General features: G+C 44.2%; 1 protein-coding gene across 2 annotated transcripts in view; it reads left to right on the forward strand.

The window, feature by feature from the left end:
- The first annotated feature begins 350 nt into the window (after positions 1-350).
- MIER1 (MIER1 transcriptional regulator) overlaps positions 351-24,000 on the forward strand; it is a 35,447-nt gene continuing 11,797 nt past the window's right edge. The window contains exons 1-6 of one of the 2 annotated variants that reach the window (XM_050307452.1): positions 351-519; positions 665-739; positions 14,248-14,272; positions 15,131-15,276; positions 20,159-20,326; positions 22,863-22,995. In XM_050307452.1, the coding sequence (XP_050163409.1) occupies positions 15,178-15,276; positions 20,159-20,326; positions 22,863-22,995 (400 nt within the window). In that variant the 5' untranslated portion in view covers positions 351-519; positions 665-739; positions 14,248-14,272; positions 15,131-15,177. Of the gene's footprint in view, positions 520-664; positions 740-1,816; positions 1,899-14,247; positions 14,273-15,130; positions 15,277-20,158; positions 20,327-22,862; positions 22,996-24,000 lie in introns of those variants that run through there. The other variant, XM_050307451.1, reaches the window with a different exon arrangement.

Here is a 24,000-nt window from a genome sequence, read left to right on the forward strand (position 1 = left end):
TTCTAATTTATCTTATATTCCTATTAATGTTTGGATGTTTGGCAGGTTTAGAGCCCCTCCCGGTCCCACTCACGGCGGAGGCCGCGGCCCGGCGGGGCCCGGCATGGCGGCGTCCTCCGTTACCACGGCAACGCCGCCCAACACGCCGCGCGGGGATAGGCCGCCAGCACCGGCGCCGCCCATAGGCGGGTGCGCGCGCGCCGGCCGCGTTGTCCCCGCTCCGCAGCCCCGGGACGGCCCCGGGTTCGGGTCCCGCCCCCGCCGGCACAGCGGGAGCCGCACCGGGAGCCGCAGTGCCGGGGGGGCTGCACCGCTCTGAGTCAGCGCAGACCCCCGCGGGTGCCGCTGTAAGCGCTGGGCATGCGGCTCCTCGCCTGTGCCTGACCCGCGCGGTTCGGGCGCGGCGGGGGCTCCCCGGGCCGGGGCGGTAACAGCCCAGGGCGCGGTGTCCGCGCTGTGACAGCCATGCCCGCAGAGCGCGGCCCCGCACCCGCCTGGGCACAGCGCTGAGCCGGGCAGGTGAGGCACCGCGGGCCGCGGGGGCACGCGGGGAACGGGGTCAGACCGCTGCATTTGGGGTGGGTTGCCTTTTTGGGGGGGGTGTTTTTTCTGGTTTTTTGGGTGTTTTTTTTTAACCTCGAGCTGTTCTTCTGTGCCACCCAAGAGCCTGACGCGCGGCAGGAGCCCCCGTTCGCTGCACGGCCGATGAGACCCGCTCCACCCCTCTGCGGCTCCGCGCGTGAGTACGGCGGGGGGCCGGAGGAAGGGAGCGGCACCGGGATCCACCCTGGAGCGGGAGCGGCGTGGGGCGGCGGTGCCGGAGCGGAGCCGGGGCGGCGGAGTCAATGGGGCGGGGCCGGGGGGAGGCAGCGGCACCGGCACCCACCCTGGAGCGGGAGCGGCGCGGGGTGGCAGTGCCGGAGCAGGAGCCGGTGCCGCGGAGTCAGCGGGGCGGGGTCTGTGTCTTGAGTGACAGGTGGGGGCGTGGCCTGTGCACTGAGTGACAGGGAAGGGGTGGGGCGTGAGAGACCGCGGCGGGCTGCCCTTCAGCGATGGGGGCGTGGCCGTGCGATTGAGTGACGTGTGGGAGGGCGTGGCCTTGCCCTCTGAGTGACATGAGACCGGGCGTGGCTTGCACCAGTAACCCGTGAGGGGGCGTGGCCTGCGCCCTGAGTGACAGGCACATCCCGCACCTTGACTGACAATCAAGGGCGTGGCCTTGCGGTCCGAGTGACAGGCGGGGACGTGACCCATTCCCTGAGTGACAGATCCTGGGGCACGGCCTGTGCTTTGAGTGACAAATAAAAGGGCTTGAGGCTCGGCCCCAATTCGCAGACCTGGCGTAATCTTTGAGGGACAGGCTGGTGGGGGCGTGGCTTTGCGCCCTGAGTGGCAGACGAGGGGGCGCGGTCTTGTGCTCTGAGTGACAGGTGAGGGGGCGCGGCCTCGCTCTTTGATTGACAGGCGATGGGCGGAGCCTGAACCGTGATTAACATATAAGGGGTGCGGCCTACGCCCCGAGTGACAGGCGTGACCCGCACCCTGAGTAACCACCAGCGACTCGGTCGATCCCCCTGAGTGACAGGTGAGAGCGTGACCAACACCCTGAGCGTGACAAGCGGGACCCGCTCCCTCAAGCGCCTGGCTCGGCGGGAGGGCGTGGCCCGGCTCTGTGGTGGGGTGGGCGTGGCCTCTCGCCTTGATTGACAGCCGCGCTGCGCGGTGACGTCGTGCGCAACGCGGCCCCGCCCCCTCCCGCCGCCGCTGCCGCCGCCGCTCCCGGAGCCGCTCCCGCCCCGCTCCAACCCCCACACCCCCCTCCCAACCCCTTTTCCCGGGACCGACGGCTCCTCCCGGCGATGTGACCCTTCCCCGCGCCCACAGCGACCATGGCCGAGGTGAGACCGTCAGTGGGGCGCACGGGGAACTTGTTGCGCGGGGCCGCAAGTTTGTTGCGGGGAGCGGAGGCCCGCGAGCACCGGAGGTCCCGCCCGCTCCCCCCTCCACCCCCTCAGGGGCCTTCAACCCCGGGACGGGCCCGAACGGCCCGTCCCGGGGCTGAAGGCCCTGAGGTGGGGGAGAGGGGGAGCAGGCGGGACCCAGCGCGGCGCCTCCCGCTTTTTGTAGCACCACGTCTATTTATTTGCTTTAAATACCTTTTTTTTTAAGTCATCGGGACAAAGGGGGGTTGGTTCGGAGGCAGGGCAGTGGTCCTGCGAGGGGAAAGCCTTCTCCTGGGAAACGCGGGGTTTCCAAGGAATTATTTTGGGGGAGGTGGGGGGGGTAAGCAGTTGTGTTCTGTTAATGGGGGGGTAGAATAAAATAATGAGGGGGTAATGATGGGAGAATTAAAAAAACAACAAAACAAAAACACACCGGTTTTTTTGAAGTGCGGAGTCGTTTGTCCATCCCGGTGGGATCTAGGGAAGCAGCTCCTTCCCCTCGCTCAGGAGGAGGGTTGGGACAGATGGATGGACGTTCCATTAAGTTTTCTTCGAATTAGCCCCAGATTCCTGTCTCTTGGCATTGGAAATGCTTAGTTGAGAAGTATCTGTTGGGAAAATGAAACCAGTGGGACAGGCGTCGCTTCCAGGGGGAGTTGGAACTGTCAGGATTAGGATATTTTATACATGAGGCTCCTTCCCTTGGAATTCCTGAATAAACATGGATTTTCCCTTAAATTATCTTTTCCTCCCAAATGAGAACTGTGATGGAGCATTCTTCCTGTTGTTGAGACAACATGTCCTGAGCTAATCTTAGGAGTTAGAAGAACCTGCCTGTTTGGTTTTTTTTATCTTGAGAGGGAGAGAACCACAGCTCTGATCCCAAAATATGTGGATATGAAAGTCCTCCCATCTCTAGAGCTGGAGAGACAGCGGGGCCTTTGCTCTGGGCATCACAGAATTCAGGATTTGTTTCTCACAGAATTCAGGATTTTTGTCTTGAGTCTCACCAACTGCCTGGGAGTTTTGTCAATTTTTTGTTAATTAAGCCCCAGATCCTCTGATCTGAACCCCAATATCCTCTCAGTGCTGTGTCCTGGGGGGCTGAGCCTGTTGCTGATGCTGAGGAACTTCCTACTCTGTGTCACGTCCTCAGCACTCTGAGGGCTGTGCTGCCCAGAGCAACAAAAACCCACTGGGATGTGGAGATTGGGTTTTCCCTTTGTGGATTTTCCAGCTGCTGGGGCCTTTATTACATTGATATTTGGGTAAGAAAGGAAAAGGGTTTTCTTCATCTTTGCCATTTTGAAGGTGAATTCTTTGTGCTGTTGTGGTGTCTTTGTTTGAGTAGAAGGAGTAGGAGGAGCAGAAAGGGCTGGGAGAGCTTGGATCCACCTGAGAGATCTTGGATCCACTTGTGGATGAGTGCAGGAGCACCTGGTGTTCGTTCCCAGTTGAGTTGTGCAGGGAACTGTTGTTTCTGGATTGCAAAACAAACAGAATTTCAAAAATTAGTACTTTCAGTGATTTAAACCAGGAGAAATGTCCTGGATATGGTTTGTGTCTCTGAGCATGGCATGGGGTTGGAACTGGGTGGTCTTTCAGGTCCCTTCCAACCCAAATCACTCCAGTATTCTATGGATTTAGGGAATATACAGGGACTAGGGTGGGAATCCTCCTTAGCATGGCATTTCCTCATAGCTCTGGTATCAACCTAAAGGAGAACTGAGGGTGATGAAAATGTGAGAGGAAAGACTGTGAGGTCTGAGACTGCTGTTGTGCCTCTTGCCCTCTTCCCCGTCCTCCCCTCCCCAGTGGAAAATTGTGTGTGACTGTTCTGAAGGAATGCACAGGAGCTCATCCCTCAGGCAGGAATGATCCTAAAATGTTGTGTTCTAGAGAATCAGCTCCAGATCTAAACCTCAAAGCCCAATGTAACTATGAAACTTGTTGGGTTGGACAGGAAGGCTCTTCAGAAAGCAGCACCCAGCATGGTTAGTGAGTCCAGAAAGTGAAACTAAAGTGACAAAAAAATGCTGCTTCACTTTTGCAGAAGCAATTTGAATACAGGACAGACAGGAAAAAAAAAAGGCTTTTAAATATATATTAAACTGGGTTTAGGTTTGGGATTAATATCCCGTGTTAGGGTTCTTTTTACATGTTCACGTGATTCCTCATATTCCAACACATTAGAAGTTTGTTCCAGGCGTAAACCAGAAAGAAAACACCTCTAACTTAAGATCAGCTGAAGCTTTGTGACTGTTACAATATCCTGCATTAAGCTGCTTACTGAGTGTTTGTGGTGGAGGAAATGCTGATACACAAATTTTCTCCAAATACAAGTATTTTAATGCCTCCTGAGAAGAAAAGATTGGGACTGAAAAGCTTGATTAGCAGCTGAAAGAGAATGTTTTTGTTTATTCAACCATTATAATGTTTGAATAAAGTGTAAGTGAGAGAATGAGATCTTCTGATCCCAAAACTGGAAGAGCTGGGCTTGGACTTTTGTGTTGAAAAGAGGCAGCTCAATCAATACCTACTGCAATTTCCAGAAATGCCAGATTCCTGCTGTTGTTCCATGATAGGATGCACATTTACAGGGATGCTACAGGATACTGAAGAGGGAAAAGTAAAGGGGAAATGACAAAGGTTTGGGTTTGTGTTTTTTTCCTAATTCACTGAAGAATAGAAGTACCAGGACTGTTGTGTGGGGAAGAGGGCGGTTGTGTTTGGTCAGAGGTGGGTTGGGAGCACTGGGAACAAAATATCCACGATTTTTGATTTGCATAGTTTGCTTCTAACTGGTTTAATTTTGGGTTGGGGTGGTCTCACAGTTCCTGTCTGCTCCAAGGGGGAGATCCTGCTCCTCCTGCTGCTTTTGAATGGATGCCCCTGAACTCCTCCTGTGGGTTGATCCATCTTACTGGCTTAGAAAGAACCTAAAAGCTTCCTGCAGGGCAGGTGTCAGCTGATGGAAAGGTACTGCAGGAACTGGACCTGGAGTGGGGATGGGGTGGGGCAGCAGATCCTTAGGAGGCTCAGGGGGGACCTTCTCTCTCTCTGCAACCAACTGACAGGAGGTGGAGCCAGGCTCTGCTCCCAGGGAACAAGGGACAGGGCGAGAGGAAACGGCCTCGAGCTGTGCCAGGGGAGGGTCAGGTTGGATATTGCCCAGGGCAGTGTTGGAGTCCCCACTGCTGGGGGGATTTAAAAGCTGTGTGGATGTGGTCCTTGGGGACGTGGATCAGTGGTGGCCTTGGCAGTGCTGGGGAATGGTTGGACTTGGGGGTCTGGGAGGGCTTTTCTAACCTAAACCATTTCATGAATCTCTTCATGTTGCTGGAACATCTGTTTCTCCCAAATCTCAACCAGCTCCTTGTGTTTCTCACCCATCACTGAGGTTATTCAGTTTTCTGACCCGCTGGAATAAGAACTTCATTTTTTTCTTCTTCAGAGGGAATTTCTGTGGGGCAAGTATGGGAAGAGGCAGGAGCTGCTTGTCCTGGAGCGGGACCACTCCTCTTGTGGTGTCAGTGGACGATTAAACTCTCCAACCTAATTTCTTTGAAGGCACTTTAATGTTGTTTGAGTTTATGAAAGTTTAGTTGCTTTTGACCAAAGAATCAGTTTATTAACATCGTGTGACAGTGCTTTAATAAGTCATCTTGAAATTCCTATTGTGTGGAAAAATTTTCCTTTTTCTCAATGCTGTGCTTCTTTCAGTTGAAGAGTTTTAAACTTTGTGAATGTAACTGCATTCTATTTCCATATTTTGAAACAGCTTCAGGACAGAATGTTGAAGATATAAGTGATCTAATAACCATCCTTAGTAACCTTTTTTACATTTTTAATATTTGTGTTCTTACTAAGCTTGGCTATTATTTTAAATGAATGTGCATAAAGCTGTAGTAGGAAGCAGTAGTAAAGTTCACACAGTCACTAATGTGGCTGAAGATTGAGGTGTTTGAACAGTCAGGGGGGTCAGAGCTTTTGGGTAACACCCGGATACAAAACAAGGTGAAAACAGATTAAATTCAGCTTTCCTACTGACTGATCTAAACCATGATTAAAGTTGGTGATTCACATCAGTCTGTTCTTTGAGAACAATTATATTTTTTTCTTGTTTGATCTTCATGTAACTTTTTGTCTTTTTTGTGTCATTCTGGAGCAGTGTTTGTAGAATGCTTTACAGAGATGTTTGTGAATATAATGTACATCTGGGAATTCAGTTTTTTCACTTCCTTGGTGAGGGAATAAACCCCAAAGTGGTTGGTTTTAGCCACTGTTTGTTTTTCCTCAGTTTTAATACAAGGGAAGGGAAAGCACAAGGGAATGTCAGGGAAAACAATGGCATTCTGCATTTCTAATCTACAAAAAAAGGGTGGCTCTGGGTTTTTTTTGTCATAATAAAAGAGGTTTGTGGACATTTTTTGCATGTGATAAAATCTTGATGTTTGTGGATTTACAGCTCAGGACTTAAAGTTCTTCCTAACACAAGGATTGAGGCAGGCAGTGAATTGTTGTAAAGTTCCATTTCTTTCTGAGCTTTTTCCTGGCCAGAAGCTCCACGTTGTATTAATATTTTTCCCTTCTAATCCATTCACGTCACAAATTATCCATAAGAATGTTTTCTTGTGGTGCTTGGCATATGACTGTAGGTGGTTTAATATGAAATCCTATGGCAGGATATGATCATTCCACAGACTCTCAATTTTCCTTAGCAAGATACCTTAGATTATTATAAGAAGTTGAGGCTGGTACTGTATTTTGTCATGGAAATGGGCATTAAATAATTAGAAAATATTTATTTGAAGTGTGTGCTTCCTGTAAGACAGAGATGGTGTGTTCTGGTGGGCTGTTGTGGTTGTGTTCCCTAATACTCCTTGGAAGTTCTCTAGGGAGCATCATGTCCTGTCAACCAGGGCATCCCTTGATGCAGCTGCCTCCATCCAGCAGCTTCCTTTAGCCTGGAGTATCTCCTGAGGACTCAGTCCTTGAGGAAAATGCCTGCACATTGGTTATTGGGATACAACCGGTGGGTGGTCCTGGTTCCAACCATCGCCTCTGCTCACAGCAGGAGATTGGTTTCCACTTATTTTACAGAAGTCAGTGTGTGATTTCAGCAGTGTGGGCATGAGCTGTTGGACAGAAGCTCGTTTCACCACCCTGAACTTTGCTGTCCCTTCCTCGGACTTGGAACCCCAAGAACTGCAGCTCCAAGTGCTCTGCAGGACTTCAGATCTTTGTGCTCAGCTTGGGAGTGAGTGCTCAGGCTGGGATGACCCTGATCCACTGATCCCTGGGCGGGGATCGGCTGCTGCCCTGGCACTTCTCTGTCCTTGTCACCTCTCCTGCCCTGTTGTCCCCACTGGAGACCTCAGAGCCCCTCCCAGTGCCTAAAGGGGCTCCAAGAGAGCTGGAGAGGGACTTGGGACAAGGACACAGAGTGACAGGGCAAGGAGGAATGGCTTCCCACTCCCAGAGGGCAGGGTTGGATGGGATAGTGGGAAGGAATTGTTGACTGTGAGGGTGGTGAGGCCCTGGCACAGGTTGCCCAGAGAAACTGTGGCTGCCCCATCCTTGGAAGTGTCCAAGGCCAGGTTGGATGGGCTTGGAGCAACCTGGGATAGTGGAAGGTGTCCCTGCCCATGGCAGGGGGTGGGACTGGGTGATCTTTGAGGTCCCTCCCAATGCAAACCATTCCATGATTTTCAGGGTACTATTTCCTCTTGCTGGAGGCTGCTCTCACGGCAGGTTTGGCAGAGAGGAAAGTGTGACATTGTCACTCTTGGAAGCCTGTAAATCCATATGGATTTGGGTGCACCTTCACAGTGTGATAACCCCTGACAGTGGTGTGGAGCAGGTAACAGACTGGAAAAACTTAAACACCCCTGGAAGGTTCATTACTCTTCAACCTCTGCCTTCCCCTGAAGCACTGCTGCTTTTTTTCTTGACTTTTTAAAAAATTGCAATTGCTACTTTTGTTAGTGTTGCAGCTGAAACACCTTCCCTTTTAGGGCTCCTCATTACAATGTTGACATCCCCAGGGGATACAGTGTCTTCACTGGCAAAAATAAGAGAGCCATGATGTGTAGGGGATGTCTGAAAGATCCACAGAAACAATATCCCTTCTGAAATACTCTGCATAATCTGCTTCCTGACTTTTCCTGGTGAAGGGATTTAAGTAGATTGGTACAGGACTGAGTCAGTTGCATTAAAACCTGGCCTGTGGTTCTTGCCAGCTGGGCCCTCTGGAACTGGTCTGGCAACTTCTCCAGAAACACCGACACTGCTGAGTTTTAGGTTTGTTTGGTTGGGTTTTATTCAATTCACAGAATCCCAGAATGGTTTGGATTGGAAGGGATCTCAGAGCTTGTTCCAGCCCCTGCCATGGGCAGGGACACCTTCCACTATCCCAGATTGCTCCAAGCCTCGTCCAACCTGGCCTTGGACACCTCCAGGGATGGGGCAGTCACAGCTTCTCTGGGCAACCTGTGCCAGGCCCTCACCACCCTCACAGCCAACAATTCTATCCCATCCAACCCTGCCCTCTGGGAGTGGGAAGTCATTCACCCTTGTCCTGTCACTCTGTGTCCTTGTCCCAAGTCCCTCTCCAGCTCTCTTGGGACCCCTTTAGGCACAGGAAGGGGCTCTAAGTTGTCCCTGGAGCCTTCTCTTCTCCAGGCTGAACAATCCCAACTTTCAAAAGTCTCAAAACTCAGCATTATGAGATAAACTGGGGTGGAAGGGAGCTCAGGAGGTCTCTGGTCCAACCTTCTACTCACAGCAGGGTCTGCTCTGAGGTCTCCATGGCTTGCAATGGCTTCAGTCTGGTCTTGAAAACTTCCAAGGAAAGAGATTGAGACAAAATCATCTTTATAGAGGAATCAAGTCTCGGAAAGAGATGGCCAAGCCAGGCTGAGGTGGCAGTTTCAAGGCTTAGGTGTACTTGTTTGGGATCTGTGAGTTCAAATGTTGCATTCAATCCTTGTGTTCTGGAAGTAAAAGAGTATTCTCATTTACCAGTCAAACTAAAAAAGTAAAATTGCATGTATATAAAGGCTTCCATTTCAGGGATGTCATTGCAGTTTGGGCTCTAGAAGTGTTCACATGTAGAACTGTTAAATGAGGACCAACAGTATTTTTCTTTTTTCCTTACTTCAGTATGTTGCTATTTTCCTCATGAGGTAAAAATGTGACTTTTCCATTTTCTGACACAAGCTAATTTGATATACAAATCAAATATATATTGATTATACTGAGAGAGGGAACAGACCTTCCACTGTTTATGGAAAGGGACACATTCTCTCTTGAGCAACGGATGCTCTTCCCCATTTAAACCAGTCCTTTTCTCCAGGCCATCATTTAACTCAGCTCAAGAGAGTTTATTAACTTTGGGGTATTTTCCTGTCACAGAGTTCAAAAGACCTGAACAAATTGATGGGTTTGTCAGACATATTGCTGTGAATATAGAGAGAATTTAATCCAAGTTTTTAACTGTTTTATGTAACAGTTAGAGAGCTGTTGAAAATAACTGAGTCAGTTTGAACAGAATGTATATTTGCCGGGTAGATACTGCTGATTTTAGGATGTTTCATTATTACTTGATTATATTAAACAATGTGAAAGATGGTAACAAAGACAGCAGTAATTTTGTGGGTAAAAGTGAAAGTGTGTAGTGTCCTGTCAGTCCTGTTCAGGCGATTTTGCTATAGGAGAAATGTGAAGAGAGAACTTGGTACATTCCTTCCACAATCTGGAGTATCCCATTCCAGTCCAAGCCCCTCTGAAGTGTTGGAATAAAACCTGGACGTCTCCTGCCAGCATCCAGCACTGGGCATTGCCTGGAATAAACTGTGCACAACTGGTGTCTCCTGAAGGCTGTTTGCATTAAATAAACTGTCACAATGCGAGTTTAGTGTTATGGTTTATTTTCCATCACAACTGATGGTGATCCAGGCACATCCCAAAGTCCAGGGAGTTGATATTTTCAAAGTAACACTGTGGATGTTTCCGTGTCTGACACGTGTCTGCTGTATTCACCACTTGGCAGTCAAAGGTGTCTGGCCAACTTCAGTCCCATGTATTCCCATATCCACATGCTGGAGGATGTATTGGATATGATCTTTTGGCTGGTTCTTGCTGCAAGTGTCTTTAAGCTTCTGAAAACATGTACTCAGCCTGCCTTTCCTGAGACTCCTAAAAATACAGATGGAATAAAAACAGTGACATTCTTTTGGTGCTGATGTTTCATGGCTCAGTGTCTTTTCTTTTTCTCTTTACCATGAGGTTTGTTTTCTTCATACCTCAGAGCTGGTATCTCCTTCTTGTTGCTCAGATGGAGCTTTAACGAATGTGCCCCTTGGTGTATCAGGACTCCTTGGTCACTTGAGTTTTTCCTCATTGTCTGTGGATTAGGCATTCATGGGTGTTTTTTCATTCTTTTGAACCCACAACAGAGATTCATTGTTACCTTTTCTGATGGCACAATGCATAGAAGACTGGAGTATATCAGCCTGTATGTTGTCAGTATCCTATAATTTTTCTCTCTTGGGCCTTGGATACCATTATCCATTGATAGGTAGCAGCTCTTTGTTCCCATGAGTGCCCTTGAGGCAAAACAGTGCTTTGTGCTGCTCTCTGAATGGCTGCAGCAGAAAATGAAAAGCCACTGAAGTACCCTAAAAGGGATGTCCTTTTCACAGCATCTCCTGTTCTATTGCCATGCCATAGCTTAGGAATTAGGATCTGTTGATGCCAATGAAGCCATATGATCTTTAACCACTGCCAGGAACTATTCATAATCAAATGCCCCCAAAGCCATCTGTCCTACCCTGACCAGAGTCACCATCACTTGGAGGCATGAAATAGGACTGATTCATGCAGCCTTGCAGGAATTGTCTTGCAATAGCTCTTAATCAGAGGGTGCTCTTTCCTCTTCTGTGTGATGCTGACAGACTGTCACTGAAGGGTTTTCCAGCACTCCCACCACACTCCCTTCTCCATGTGTTCAACTCCAACCTTGTGCTGGGGACTGTTTGCAGCGTGTCTGGCAATCGCAGAGGCCCCGGATAAAGTCCTTTGGCTCATGGATAGGTCAGAAAAGTGGTGTCAGTCATCTCTGAGATGGGGCTGCTGAACCAGCACGTGCTGCAGCTTCCTGTTGGCTGGGCCTGGCACGAGTGGCAGACTTGGAGTGGTGGGAAGAGGTTCAGGACTACTTTTGGCAGCAGCCGGTCATTAATGCAGATGGGTTATAATGGGACACTGTATGTACCTAGAAATAGAAGGAGGAAATGATTGGCTGTGCATCACACAGACTGGAAACGTGTGTAATGCAGAGAGAACAATCCACAGATGAGGCAGATGTGATTGGCAAAGCTTGGGAGAAAGGAATAGAGAGCCAGAGGCTACTCTCCCCAAAACTCCCTGTGGAGTCTGTGGCAAAGAACGGACTAGGACCTCTCAAGGGATGGAAATGGTGTTTCTGCAGGTGGCTGGATTTTTGCAGATTTCCTGGTTTGGTGTTTGTATCTATTTCCTCCTATAGGCTGGGGTTGTACTGGTTCTATGTTTTGGAGTTGTTTAAGTCCCTTCATAGCATTTCAGACTATAGGGAAGGTTGTTTCCTTCTTGAGCTGTCAGGCCTTATCCGTACGGTTCCAGAATATTGGGAGCTGAACTTCATTCCTTCAAGTGTGCTTGATTTTTCTGAGATCTTTTCATGCCCCACTCTGGTTTTTGTCCCCTCTCAGCAGGGAAATCCTTCATTGTGCTCTGCTCCATCGCAGTCTATATTGGAGCTTTTTAGTTCCAAAAGTGTTGAAGTTGGAAGGGACATCTGGAGATCATCCAGACCAAGCCCTGGCTCAGGGCTGGCTCAGCAAGAGCAGGTTCCCAGTGTCAATCTGGTTTTGTACACCTTCAGTGCAGACACCGCAGCCTCTGGGGGCAGCATGTTCCCACATTTCACCTCTTTTACAGGGAAAAAAGCTTTTCCTTGTGTTTAAACATATTCCACTTTGTTTCCACTGACTCCTGTCACAGGATGCCATTGAGAAGTAACTGGCTCAATCTTCTGTTCACCCTTCTGTCAGAGATTTATGCACATGAATCTAATCCTCCTGAGCCATCTCTTCTCCAGGCTGAACATCCCAGGCTCTCCCAACCTCCCACCTCTTTGGAATCCCCTCTGTATGAGGCTCATGGGCCAAGACCTTCTCCAACTCTTGTTGACAAGTCCTGAACTGTGGCTGAAAGGAAACCTGTGCTTTTGGGCTTGGATTTTGGAGTCATGGCTCTCTGAACTCCTATTATCCCTGGTTTATATGCTATTGTTCCTTCTCTTTCTTTCCTTTCCCCTCCCAATGGATTACAACCCTTTCCATGAAGAAAAGGGAAGAATCTTCATGGTTTCCTTCCTGGCCTGGCAATGTTGAACTTATTTGCTTTTCCACCTGTGATTGCTGCAATAAATACACTAAAGCTTTGTTAACTCACACTAATAATCATGTATTACATATTTTAAATCACCCAGTTTTGCAAATTTATCAAACAGAACACATCAAATAGAGATCAGTCCTTGCTGGTTGATCTTGATGCTCAGCTCAATATGTGCAGGAATACTGGACTCTGGAATTTGTTAACATAATCTTTGCAAATAAATACTTTTTTGGATATAGTGATTTGCAAAACTTCCTCTGGCATTGTGCAATATTTTGCAAAAATGTTTTTAGTTCTTACTCACTTCATGTGAGTTTGTCCAGGGAGACCTTAGAGCCCCTTCCAGTGCCTAGAGGGGCTCCAAGAGAGCTGTAGAGGCACTTAGGACAAGGGCCTGGAGGGATGGTTTCCCACTGCCAGAGGGCAGGGTTAGATGGGATATTGGAAAGGAATTCTTCCCTGTGAGGGTGGTGAGGGGCTGGGATAGAATTCCCAGAGAAGCTGTGGCTACCCCATCCCTGGAAGTGTCCAAGGCCAGGCTGGACGGGGCTTGGAGTGACCTGGTCTAGTGGAAGGTGTCCCTGCCCATGGCAGGGGGTGAGACTGGATGATTCTTAAGGTCCCTTCCAGCCTAAACCATTCCATAATGTGATCCTGTAATTGTGTATTGTCCAAGTATGATTTCCCTTGGCTTTTTTTGTGCCTTTTAAAGCTAATCCTACCTTAGACACCATTTCTCCAAGTCAGCAGGGATGCTCCTCAAAAACTAAAAACATGCTTGGATGTTAATAAATATGGGAAAATTCACCTGTGGTGGCTCCCCCTGAAGTCAGTATATATATTCTGTATTTTTTTCAGGCTCTACGGTGTTAGGAGAGCACAGCTTCTTCTCTTGTATTTTCTCTTCTTCCTTCAGGCACCTTCTCCACCCTTTCTTCTTGACATGGAAATACATTTTGAGGTTCTGCAACTCTGAAGGAAAAAGTCTGTTTTCCTAACTGAGAAAAACCCATTTCACTTGGTCTGTGCCTGGAAAGAGTTGAAACATTTGACTGAATTATCAAAACAAATGAGGTTTGAATGTCTGACATGCAGATGTCATCCCAGGAGCTTAAAGATTGGCAAAGGTGTAACCAAGGGAAAGCAGAATGTTGTTTGTGCACATTATAAATATAAGGTTATCAAATGTGCTGGGCCAGAGGGCAAATCTGTTACAGGGATTATTGGGGAAGTCTCATTTTCTTCCTATATCTCAAAAAATATATTAGTTTTGTAGCCTGTGTCCATATGAATTTGTGTTATAAATGTACTCAGGAAGAAAGTCTGGCTTGTAAAATATTTTTTTCCTGTTTGTTTGGTTTGGGGTGGGCTCTTCGTTTGTTTGGGGGTTTTTGGGTTTTTGGTTGGTTGATTGGTTTTGGGTTTTTTTGGTTGGGTTTTTTCCTCACAGCTGGGTCAGAGATTTAAGATTAAATTGCTTTTCTCTTTTCCCCTGAGGAATTCTCAGAGTGATTTGGGATTACTTTTAAAAAGTATGGCCCTGTATTGAAATAGAACAGGGAATTTGTGTTCAGCTTCAAATGGGAAGAATAATTTCTCTTCAGCTGTGCCTTCCTGACCATGTAATCTGGGATATACCTGGGGTATATTTGGGATATCCCTTCCAATCTGGGACATACCTAGGTTGTGGAAAGGGATTTAGTTCCTGGAGTTAGAACAGAGCTGGATCTTTAAGTTACTATTTACCTTGGTGCTTTATTTATCAGTATATTTTTTATAGTGACTTGCTTCGTATCAGCTGAATTATTGAATTGACTTCATACAAATTAGCAAAAATAATTTCATTTCTTTTCTTTTTTAGCCTTCTGTTGAGTCTTCAAGCCCAGGTAAATATTTTTTATGATTTCCAAGGTTTTATTGGTATCCTACTGGTGGAAAAGCTTTCCAGGAGCTACTTTAGCTGGACTGGTATTATCTCTTGAGCTTTTATTTCTTTCAGAGAAATAATTAATTGCTTTTTAGTTAAACCTCGTAGTCACACGCTTAGTGTGAATACAAGCTTTGGAAAATGAAATTTAAATTGTCCAAGGACACAAGTGGAAAAATACGAGCAGGGTTGGAATTAAAACTCAGGTATTGCTGAAGGGCATCTGCCAAACCATTCATCCATCCATTTCTTTTTCATTGTCACTAAATATAAACAGACCTCTCTACAAAGAACTGTGAAAAATAAAGGCATGGGGGATAATAACTCAGAAATAAAATCTGCATAACTCTGAAGCTTGTTTAATGTAAATTTTGGAAAAGTCATTAGTCTGTCTTTGTAGTTATAAACAAAGAAGCTTCCAAAGAATAAAAGGAATGACTGCCAGGAGTTTGTATTTTATGAGTATTTCTGCTCCCAGTAGAACTCGATTTAGGCAGGTTTATGATTATTTAAGAGTAAAGTGTTCAAAATCTGAACTTTTTCCAGACATTTAACTAGGGCCTGATGTCCAGGGATAGGGAACTGGGAGATCTGGCTAGTTAAACACTCTCCTGGTTATTTCTGCCAGGACCTCTCCCTATCCAAAGCTTTCCCTGAATAACAAACCTGCCTTTCCCTGACATAAAGGATGGAGGCAAGAGATTTGAATTTCTGAGTATAACCTACGCATTAAAATGTCATCAAAATAATAAAAATAAATTAAACTCTGCGAGGCCATGATGTAACTAAAAACACTGTTTAAAATGTTTCCCATCAGGAGGTTCAGCAACATCTGATGACCATGAGTTTGACCCATCAGCTGATATGCTGGTGCATGACTTTGATGATGAACGGACATTAGAAGAGGAGGAAATGATGGAAGGAGAGACAAACATCAGATCTGAAATAGAGGATCTTAACAGGGTAGGTGGCCTTAAGTAGTCCTAAAGGAGAAGCACAGCCTCACACAAAACATATGCAGGGTTTTAGCCCTTATATTTGGGATTTTAAAAAATGATCACCCCAAAACCAATAATAGATAAATAATAGAGAGGAGGGGGAAAGGGGCTGAACCAAATGTCTCAAAAATTGGGGAAAAGAAACCATTACATAAATAGTTTATATATATATATATATTTATATATTTATATATGCAATAAATACTTAATAAACATATTTTATATATAAATACTTAATATATAGATACTATATATAATATACATATACTGTGTATATTATGTATACATTTTAGATTTATTTCATGGATATAATATACACATACTGGTAAAGAAATACTTTATATATAACATAAAAATATACATATTTTTATACATGAATACTTAATATACATATGTTATGTATATTATATATACTATGTATAATGTATATACATTCTCGATATATAATATACACATACTGGTACATAAATACTTTTTAATATATAAATAGTTAATATACGTAATTTTATATATTGTACATATACTGTGTAATATGTATACATTTTAGATCTATATAATATACACATATAGGTACATTAATATGTTAAATATATAAAATAAATACTTAACGTACATATTTTTATATAGAAAATACATATTCTATATATAAAATATACGTATACTGTGTATAATGTATAACATTTTAGATATATATTACGTGTATAATGTACATACACTGCTACATAAATACTTAATACTGGTACATAAATACTTAATACTGGTGCATAAATACATAAATACTTAATAAATGTATAAAGCCGTTCTTCTTTAGTTTCTTTTTCCTTATTTTTATGGTATAGGTTTTGCATCTTAGAGATTTGCATTTTGAGTTAATATAAGTTAAAATATCCTCTGACTAGACTTGTATATTCCACCTGATTAGCGCAAGTTATTATTTTATAAAACACTTGCACCTATATGTAAAAAAACCACAAACCTCATAATTTTGCTTATTTTTTGAATTTTTTTACAAATATCTATATAATAATACAGTGGAGCATATAGGAATATCATTTTAAAGGAAGATGCAGAGAAAATTATGTATAAATCCTATTTAACCTAAGTGATTGTGCCCATATGACTTTAAATTAATTTGGTGCATTTAATCTATATTTCCAGTGTAAATGATAATTTCTTTCTGGTAATTTCAGGTTATGCTGTCACTTATGTATTGTCTTCAGTTATTTCTCAGGCAGGAATAATATCCTTAAATTACCAAGTAGGTTTATTATAAATGCAGAGTAATTTAGGTACTGCCTGTGGCCTCGTTGTCTGCAAAGGCCTCCAGAACAGCTCATTAATGATTCACAGATGCATATTCAATGTACAAATCCTATTTAGCATAGGTGATTATGGCAATATGGCTTTAAATTAATTAGTGCACTTAATCTATATTTCCAGCGTAAATGATGATTTCTTTCTGGTAATTTCCAGGTTGATATTAAATGGTAAACATAAAGCTAAATAAATAGTTGGTTAATCTAAATATGCTTCATCAAGACTAAATGAGAAATAGAGCTCCACATGTGTGTCATGTGGATTTTAAGTTGAAAATACGGCTTTTTTCCTGTCACATTTTGTGTAATTCTATCACCACATTACAACTCTTGAGTTTATCCCCTCATATCCAGTGGTTACCTCTAGTTGTGGGATAGCAGGTTTATATATATATATATATATATGTATATATATATAAAATTTTATCCTTTTTAAGTCATGGGTGACAGACCATCCAGATCTCAAAACTACTGTCAGGACAAGTGCTATTCTGTCACTTTCCCCCAAATTTACCTGTATTATTTCAGATTTTCCCAGGCTGGGAATGTCCCTGACTGAGCAGTTCAGTCAGGTTTTGCAAACGCAGTTTTGGACTTCAGTGGTTTCACTTCCAATTGTCATAAAAATTCCCCCTTCCCCTGAGGAGCGGGGTCTTTCCAACTCATGGGCTTAAGCTCTGGTGCATCTCCAACGTGTTGGTCTTTGAGGAGACAGGTTGGGAGAGCTGGGGGTGTTCACCTGGAGAAGAGAAGGCTCCAGGGAGACCTCAGAGCCTCTTCCAGTGCTAAAGGGGCTCCCAGAGAGCTGGAGAGGGACTTGGGACAAGGAATGGGACAGGACAAGGGGGAATGGTATTAAACTGGAAGAGGATGGGGTTAGATGGGAAGGAATTCCTGGCTGTGAGGGTGGTGAGGGGCTGGGATGGAGGTCCTGGAGAAGCTGTGGCTGCCCCACCTCTGGAAGTGTTCAAGGCCACGTTGGACAGGGCTTGGAGCAACCTGGGCTAGTGGAAGGTGTCCCTGCCCTTGGCAGGGGGTAGAACTGGATGAGCTTTAAGGTCCCTTCCAGCCCAAAGCATTCCAAGATTCCATGGCTCTATGAGGTTGAGCAGCACCATGTGCTTCTCTTTGAGTTTGTTTAAAGGCAGTAGAATATTGTCGCCTGCAGAGCAGGAGTCACCCTCTGCTGCTCTAGTGTGGGAAAAAACACAGTTCCCTAAGAGCAGAGCAGTAGGAAGGGGATCCAAACTATTGGATTTGGTGATTCTCAGTGATACATCTTGAAAGGTCAGTTTTTTTGAGCAGGAAAGCCCTGCAAGGGCGTACGGCAGATTATCCTTGATCATACCCAGACAAGTATTCCTTAATACCATTTTTGTGTGTATCAGTGTCTGTACCAGATGTGATCAAGTCCTTCTCACCTCCCTCTGTTCCAGACATGAGTTATAATCCATTTCTTATGGAATTCCAGAGTGGTTTGGGTTGGGGGAGAACTTAAACTCATCCAGTTCCACCCCCTGCCATGGGCAGGGACACCTTCCACTATTCCAGGTTGCTCCAAGCCCCGTCCAAGCTGGTCTTGGACACTTCTTCCACATATGGAATTTTAATGTCTTGGATAATCGTTGTGACCTTTTCAACCTTTTCTATTTTTGCAATCCTGAAGCAACAGAGAAATCACAATTTGTATTTCCTCTGGTCCTTGGAGCTTTTTGAATTGCAATGAACTGTTTGAAGTTAAGAGGCTCTACCTAAGAAAAATGTTGTAAATACAAAACCCCTTTCCTAGATAACATAGTAATATTCATATTGCATAGTTCACACATACCTGCAAATTGCAGTAGAAGTCCTTTTTAATTCTCACTGTCTTTACAAATAGGATAGGGGTGCTTAAAGGAAGTATATTACTTTCCAAAATGTACTGGAGAACATTTGGATAATTAGGAATAGGAGTTTTCTGCAAACTGTACCAGGTTTTAATTAAGACCACAGTCCTTTCATGTCATCTGTGTCAGTAAAATATTAATTCTTTGCTTCTAAGAGTTCTTTCCATTAAATGGTATGATGGGGACCAAGAAATCAAGAGGGAAGGGGAGGACGTTTAAGTCCACATGGTCTGTGTGTAAAGCTTAACCAAAGAGTAGAGCAATAAGTGGCAGAATGTCTTAGTTCTTTGAAGTGAAATAAAATAAAATACATAGACAATGAGTACTGGTAATCCCTGTGTTACTCTTATTTTTACAGAGCAGAACTAACTCCCCTTGCCTTTTATAATTGGGATTTTTAGGGTGTTTCCAGAAACTAGAAATTTGTTGATCAGTGAAGGCCCTTAGGAAAGGTCAGCCAATAACTAAAAATATCTGATTCGCATTAAATGCTAAGAAAAGCTATTTAGAGCAAGCAAACACTTCCAAATAACAAACAAAGGATTTGATCTTGTGAGAAGGAGAATTTAAAAATGCTCTCTGAAAGCTTCTGCTCTGAAAAATCTCCTTAGGGATATCACATACTGCCCCTGAAGGCTGGATACTGAATATTAAAAGTAATAAAAGAAGCAATGTGCAGACCCACAATTAATAACTTTTATTAATAAAGTGAATGCATTTAGTAACAGTTTGGGAGCCACTAAATTTGAGAACTGGCTGTATCATTTGAAATGTCCTTTCAGAGAGGACCAGCTTTCTAAATACCAAGATTTTAAAATATGTACATATTTTAACAGATTTGCTTCCAGCTGTGGATGGATTTGTAAAGAACCAACTGAAAATATATGAGTCTGCAGACATTAGTAACTTTACCTGGATATCAGGTGACCCCTCACCCCCATCCAAACCCTCATTTTTTGTTTCGCTCAGAAACAGGAGAGGTACAGAGAGATAGAGAGGTGCATATTTTGGGTGTAAGTTTCGTATTCAAAACCAGGGTTGTAGAACACTGTAGAATTCTCCCTGCAGCACAGCTTCCCAACAGAGACTTAATTCCACGTTGCAGCCACGTACTGCAAGTTCTGGGCCTCATTGTACTGAATTCTTGGAGTCACTGCAGAAATTCCTGCCTTGCACTAGGACAAGTTCCTGCCTCTCACTGTCTCAGCTGCCTGTGTGAAGCAGTTGCTGCTGCCACATCAACTTATCCATTTCTTCCACATATGTGTACTAAATACCATCATTTTTTCCACTTGTTTTTGGGCAGCAGAGGGAATATCAACATATATTCCAGTAAGGAGTGTGTTTGCTCTGGGTACTGAAAGGAGATGATAAAACCAAGCCCTTTTAATGAGCCTTATGAGATTGTTGGTACATGGGGTCTGCTGTAAATCTATAAAGATTTGGGAAATAAAGTTATCTGCGTAAAAAACCCACCACATGTTTTTCTTAGGAACCAAAACTTCGAATTTTGCCTGTCCGTTCCTTTTGGAACGGCCATCTTGGTGTGTTGCTCTTAAAAGGTGCTCACCTCTGTGCTGTGGAGCAGATGTGGGATGTGGAATATCCATGTTAAAATCCCAAACTTTGTTTGGATGTTCCTCAGGAGAGCGATATGCCAATCCAGGAGCTGCTCAGCCGCTACGGCTACGACGGCACCATCCCACTGCAGGAGGAGGAGGAGGATGAAGAGGAGGAGGAGGATGAGGAGGAGGGAGAAGATGATGACGATGTTGATAACGATGACAACAGTGGCTGTAGCGGGGAAAACAAGGTAAGTGTCTATCCTCTTTTGCATATACATGATTTGTTTACTGCTCAACCACTCAAGGTCCCAGGTCTTGGCAGAATAATCTGTAATAAATTTGGTTTCAGATGCTTTGTGTACTGAACTCTTAAGGTTTATTCTTAATTACCCATCTGTGTTTCTCTTTAATTGCTCTTAATTCCATCTCTATCATCCCAAAATGTTACTGAGGCAAATTAAAATACATGAATACCTATAACATTGTGTAAGAAAGGATTGTAATTGCACTTCAAAACTGACATTTTAAATGCCTGCAGACACCTTAATAGATGTGGCTGAATACTTGTTTCAAGGTGAAAAGCTGATTACTGAAACTCCTCAGTGTGGAATTGAATTAAATGTGGCTCTGAGTATTGGAGATCCTGCAAATTTTGCAGCTTGAGCATTTAAAGTTGTATTTTTCAGCCTGGCAGCCCTGGTTGTACTTAAATAAACTGAACCTAATGCTTCTAGTACCTTTGCAAAATGTTTAGTTTTGAGCTTAGCATCTTTAAAATCCTGTTCTGTGTGCTCTTAAAGGAATTTTCTGATTTTAGAAGGGTGTTTTCTACTTGAAATGTCCTATATATTTGTAACAATCCTGTCACTGGCACAGCTGTAACTTCTCCATTACTGCTGCATCCCGAATTCCATTAAAATACAAATTCGTTTGAATTGTCCGTAAATACAAAAGCTCAGGCATTAGTGAAAGTTGCATTACCTAATCTGGCTTTAAAAAGGATGCATTTTGCTTTTTTGATACCCATTTTAGAATCTCTGGAATGTGACAGAGAGATGAGGAATGATCCAGCTGATTCAGAAAGTGAAGTTCTTGGGATTTACAAGCTCCCTTGACAAATGCTGTAAAAGATTGTTATTTGTGTGAGTTGAATAGTTCAGAAGGAAGATCCGTAGTTAGATTACATAGGGAAAGGTTTAGGAAGCAGGAGAGGGGGAAAAACTTATGTAACATGAAGGGTGCAGGAAGAATTTTGGGAAGAGTTCTTTGAGGAAGCATTTCTTCCTGGAAAGGGTGTTCAGGCATTGGAAGGGGCTGCCCAGGGAGGTGGTGGAGTCCCCATCCCTGGAGGTGTCCAAGGAACAACTGGATGTGCACTCAGTGCTCTGGGCTGGAACACAAGGTGGGGATCGGTCACTGGTTGGACTCTGATCTTGGAGGGCTTTTCCAACCTCACAGATTCTGTGCTCAATCAAAATAAGACACTCAAGTGTTTATTTTGTTGTGCATGGGAAAGTCTCACTTGCTCCTTGTGCCTGTCCTTCTTAATTCCTTCCTGACACAACTTCTGTGCTCTCCAGTAGCTGATTTAAGACCCTGCCTGTCTTTTCACGGGATGATGTGTCCACGTGTCCCTGCTGTGAGGAGCCACCTTGTCCCTCTGCAGGGCTCAGACCCTCGGTAGGACGATGCAGAGCCGGCGCCTTCCTCCCATCAGCACCCACAGCTCAGGCTCTGCCCAGTGTCCACCACCAGTTGAGCCTAATCCCAGTTTGGCAGCTGGGAGCAGATGTTCACCAGTCCCAGCCCAGTTTGGATCAGGCTGCAGTCAGGGTGGTGGGGAGTGAGCACAGAGCTGCCTCACCTGGGGATACGGGATGGGAGCTCTGAGGTGCTGCAGGCTCTGGAGCGGAGAGGCAGAAAATACAGCTGTGGGGGTGGAATAATTGTATAAATCATTCAAGCTTTCTCTGCAAGTGCTCATCTTTGTACAGCCTATTTAGCTCTCCTGCACTTAGCTGGGTTCTATTTTTAATCTGCTTTAAGCTGCACATGTGACAATACTCTGGTTGCTGGTAAAGGTGCACATCAATGTGTGCTGGGCCTGATGCTTCTGGGTCAGAAGTAGCAATAAAATACAGAAAAGATACAAACAACATGCATTGAAATAGAAAGCATGGATTATTTTTTTTTTTAATATATTTATAATTTAAAATTTCTCTGATTGTAATAATTCCCATTGTTGTTGTGGTTTTTCTTCTAATAAAGAAACTTGTCCTAATTTTTGATCTTGACTTGAGTCTGCTGATGTGCTGTTCCTGTGGGGTCGAACCACTCTACTGACATTAATTTTTATGGAAGGTACCATTTCCATGTAAATAATCCCTCCCCTTTTTACTGAAAATTCATAGGAGAGGGTTTTGAAGAAAAAATTAAAATTTAAAATCAAATGAAATTAAATGAAAACCAGAAGGATTTGCTTGACTGATTAAAAAAACCTAAAGATTAAGATTGAATTGAGGTTTATATTTGTGATTTCTATGGTAGAGTCTTAGTGGTTTATTGATCTGCTTAAAATGCTGGTCAAAAAATAACCTGATGATGTGTTTACACATTTGTAGTGGCTCAGCCTGGGCAGGCCACAATCCATCCAGTCACTTCACGTCAGATAAAAGCTACTTGGATTTGATATATTAATAATCCTGGAAAAAAATCTTGCTAAAATAGTGTTTGCCACATACAAAGGAGTAACTGATCTGCTCTTTGGGGTTTTTTGTGTGCAAGGAGGAGGCCATAAAAGATTCATCAGGGCAGGAAGACGAGACACAGTCATCGAACGACGACCCAGCACCATCTGTTGCATCTCAAGATCCCCAGGAGATAATTCGCCCTCGCCGGTGTAAATATTTTGATACAAGTATGTCCAGTTTAATGCTCAGCACAGCAATCTCACTGTGATTGACCTGATTCCTAAAAACATTGTTTTTTCTCTTTTGTTCTGCTCTTGGTGTTAGCATCACACTCAAAAATAGCATAACAAACTCCTGGGTTTAGCTGAATGCTAACTCTGCTCTGCTAACTCTCTATAAGGCCAGGAAATAGTTTTTTCTTAAAAGAAAGCGTGAAATTTGTGGGGAAATTTAAATTTTACAGTTTTAAAAAGCAGGCTCTCAGTCCAGTTTATCCTGCAAATTGGTTTGTAAGGATGTGCCTTCAGAAAAATTACCTTGCCCACGAGTCTGGGTGCAGTGAGTGACTATTTAGTATGGAATTACTTTGCCATTGTGGTGTCAGCTGGCAGTTCACATTAGGGATGGAGGTAAAAATATTTGCAAAAATATTTACAAGCAGGAAATGCTCTGTTCAAGCCAGATAATTGCTGTGCAGCAAATGGTTATCATGCCAAGGCTGGGTTTTGTCCTTATCCAGATGAACTGAGAGTCCAACTGAAGGAAAAAGTAAAAACTGAAATTTCCTACAAATAGAACCCAGATTTCTTCAAGCAGTAAAATCTGGAAAAGGCCAAGAACGATTAACCCTGAAATGATGAAAAGGGAGGTCACAATGGCGAAAATTTGCTTCAAGAATTCCACAGTTGTTACTGTTGTCAGCATTGAATTGATCATTTTCTCTCTTGTTTTGGTTAAAAATTGGCTTTGCATCCCTTTGAGACTGTTGGCTGTTGTAGCTGTCCCTTCCATGGAATCTTTCCTGATGGGACCTGAGCCTTTAGAGCTGGCAGCGGGGCCATGGGGACAGCAGATATTTTACCTTTCTTTAATGAAAGTGACTGTTGAATTCCTATTGCTCTGTGGTTTAACAACACAAATTTCCTTACCATACCTCATTCTTGATACTTACTAGTCATGACCTTGTAAAAATGCAATTTTCTAATCTGTACTTTATTTTAATCCAAAATGAC

The sequence above is a fragment of the Myiozetetes cayanensis genome, unplaced genomic scaffold, assembly GCF_022539395.1.
Source record: "Myiozetetes cayanensis isolate MyiCay16 unplaced genomic scaffold, myiCay2020 scf12, whole genome shotgun sequence".
NCBI classification, from domain to species: Eukaryota; Metazoa; Chordata; class Aves; order Passeriformes; family Tyrannidae; genus Myiozetetes; species Myiozetetes cayanensis.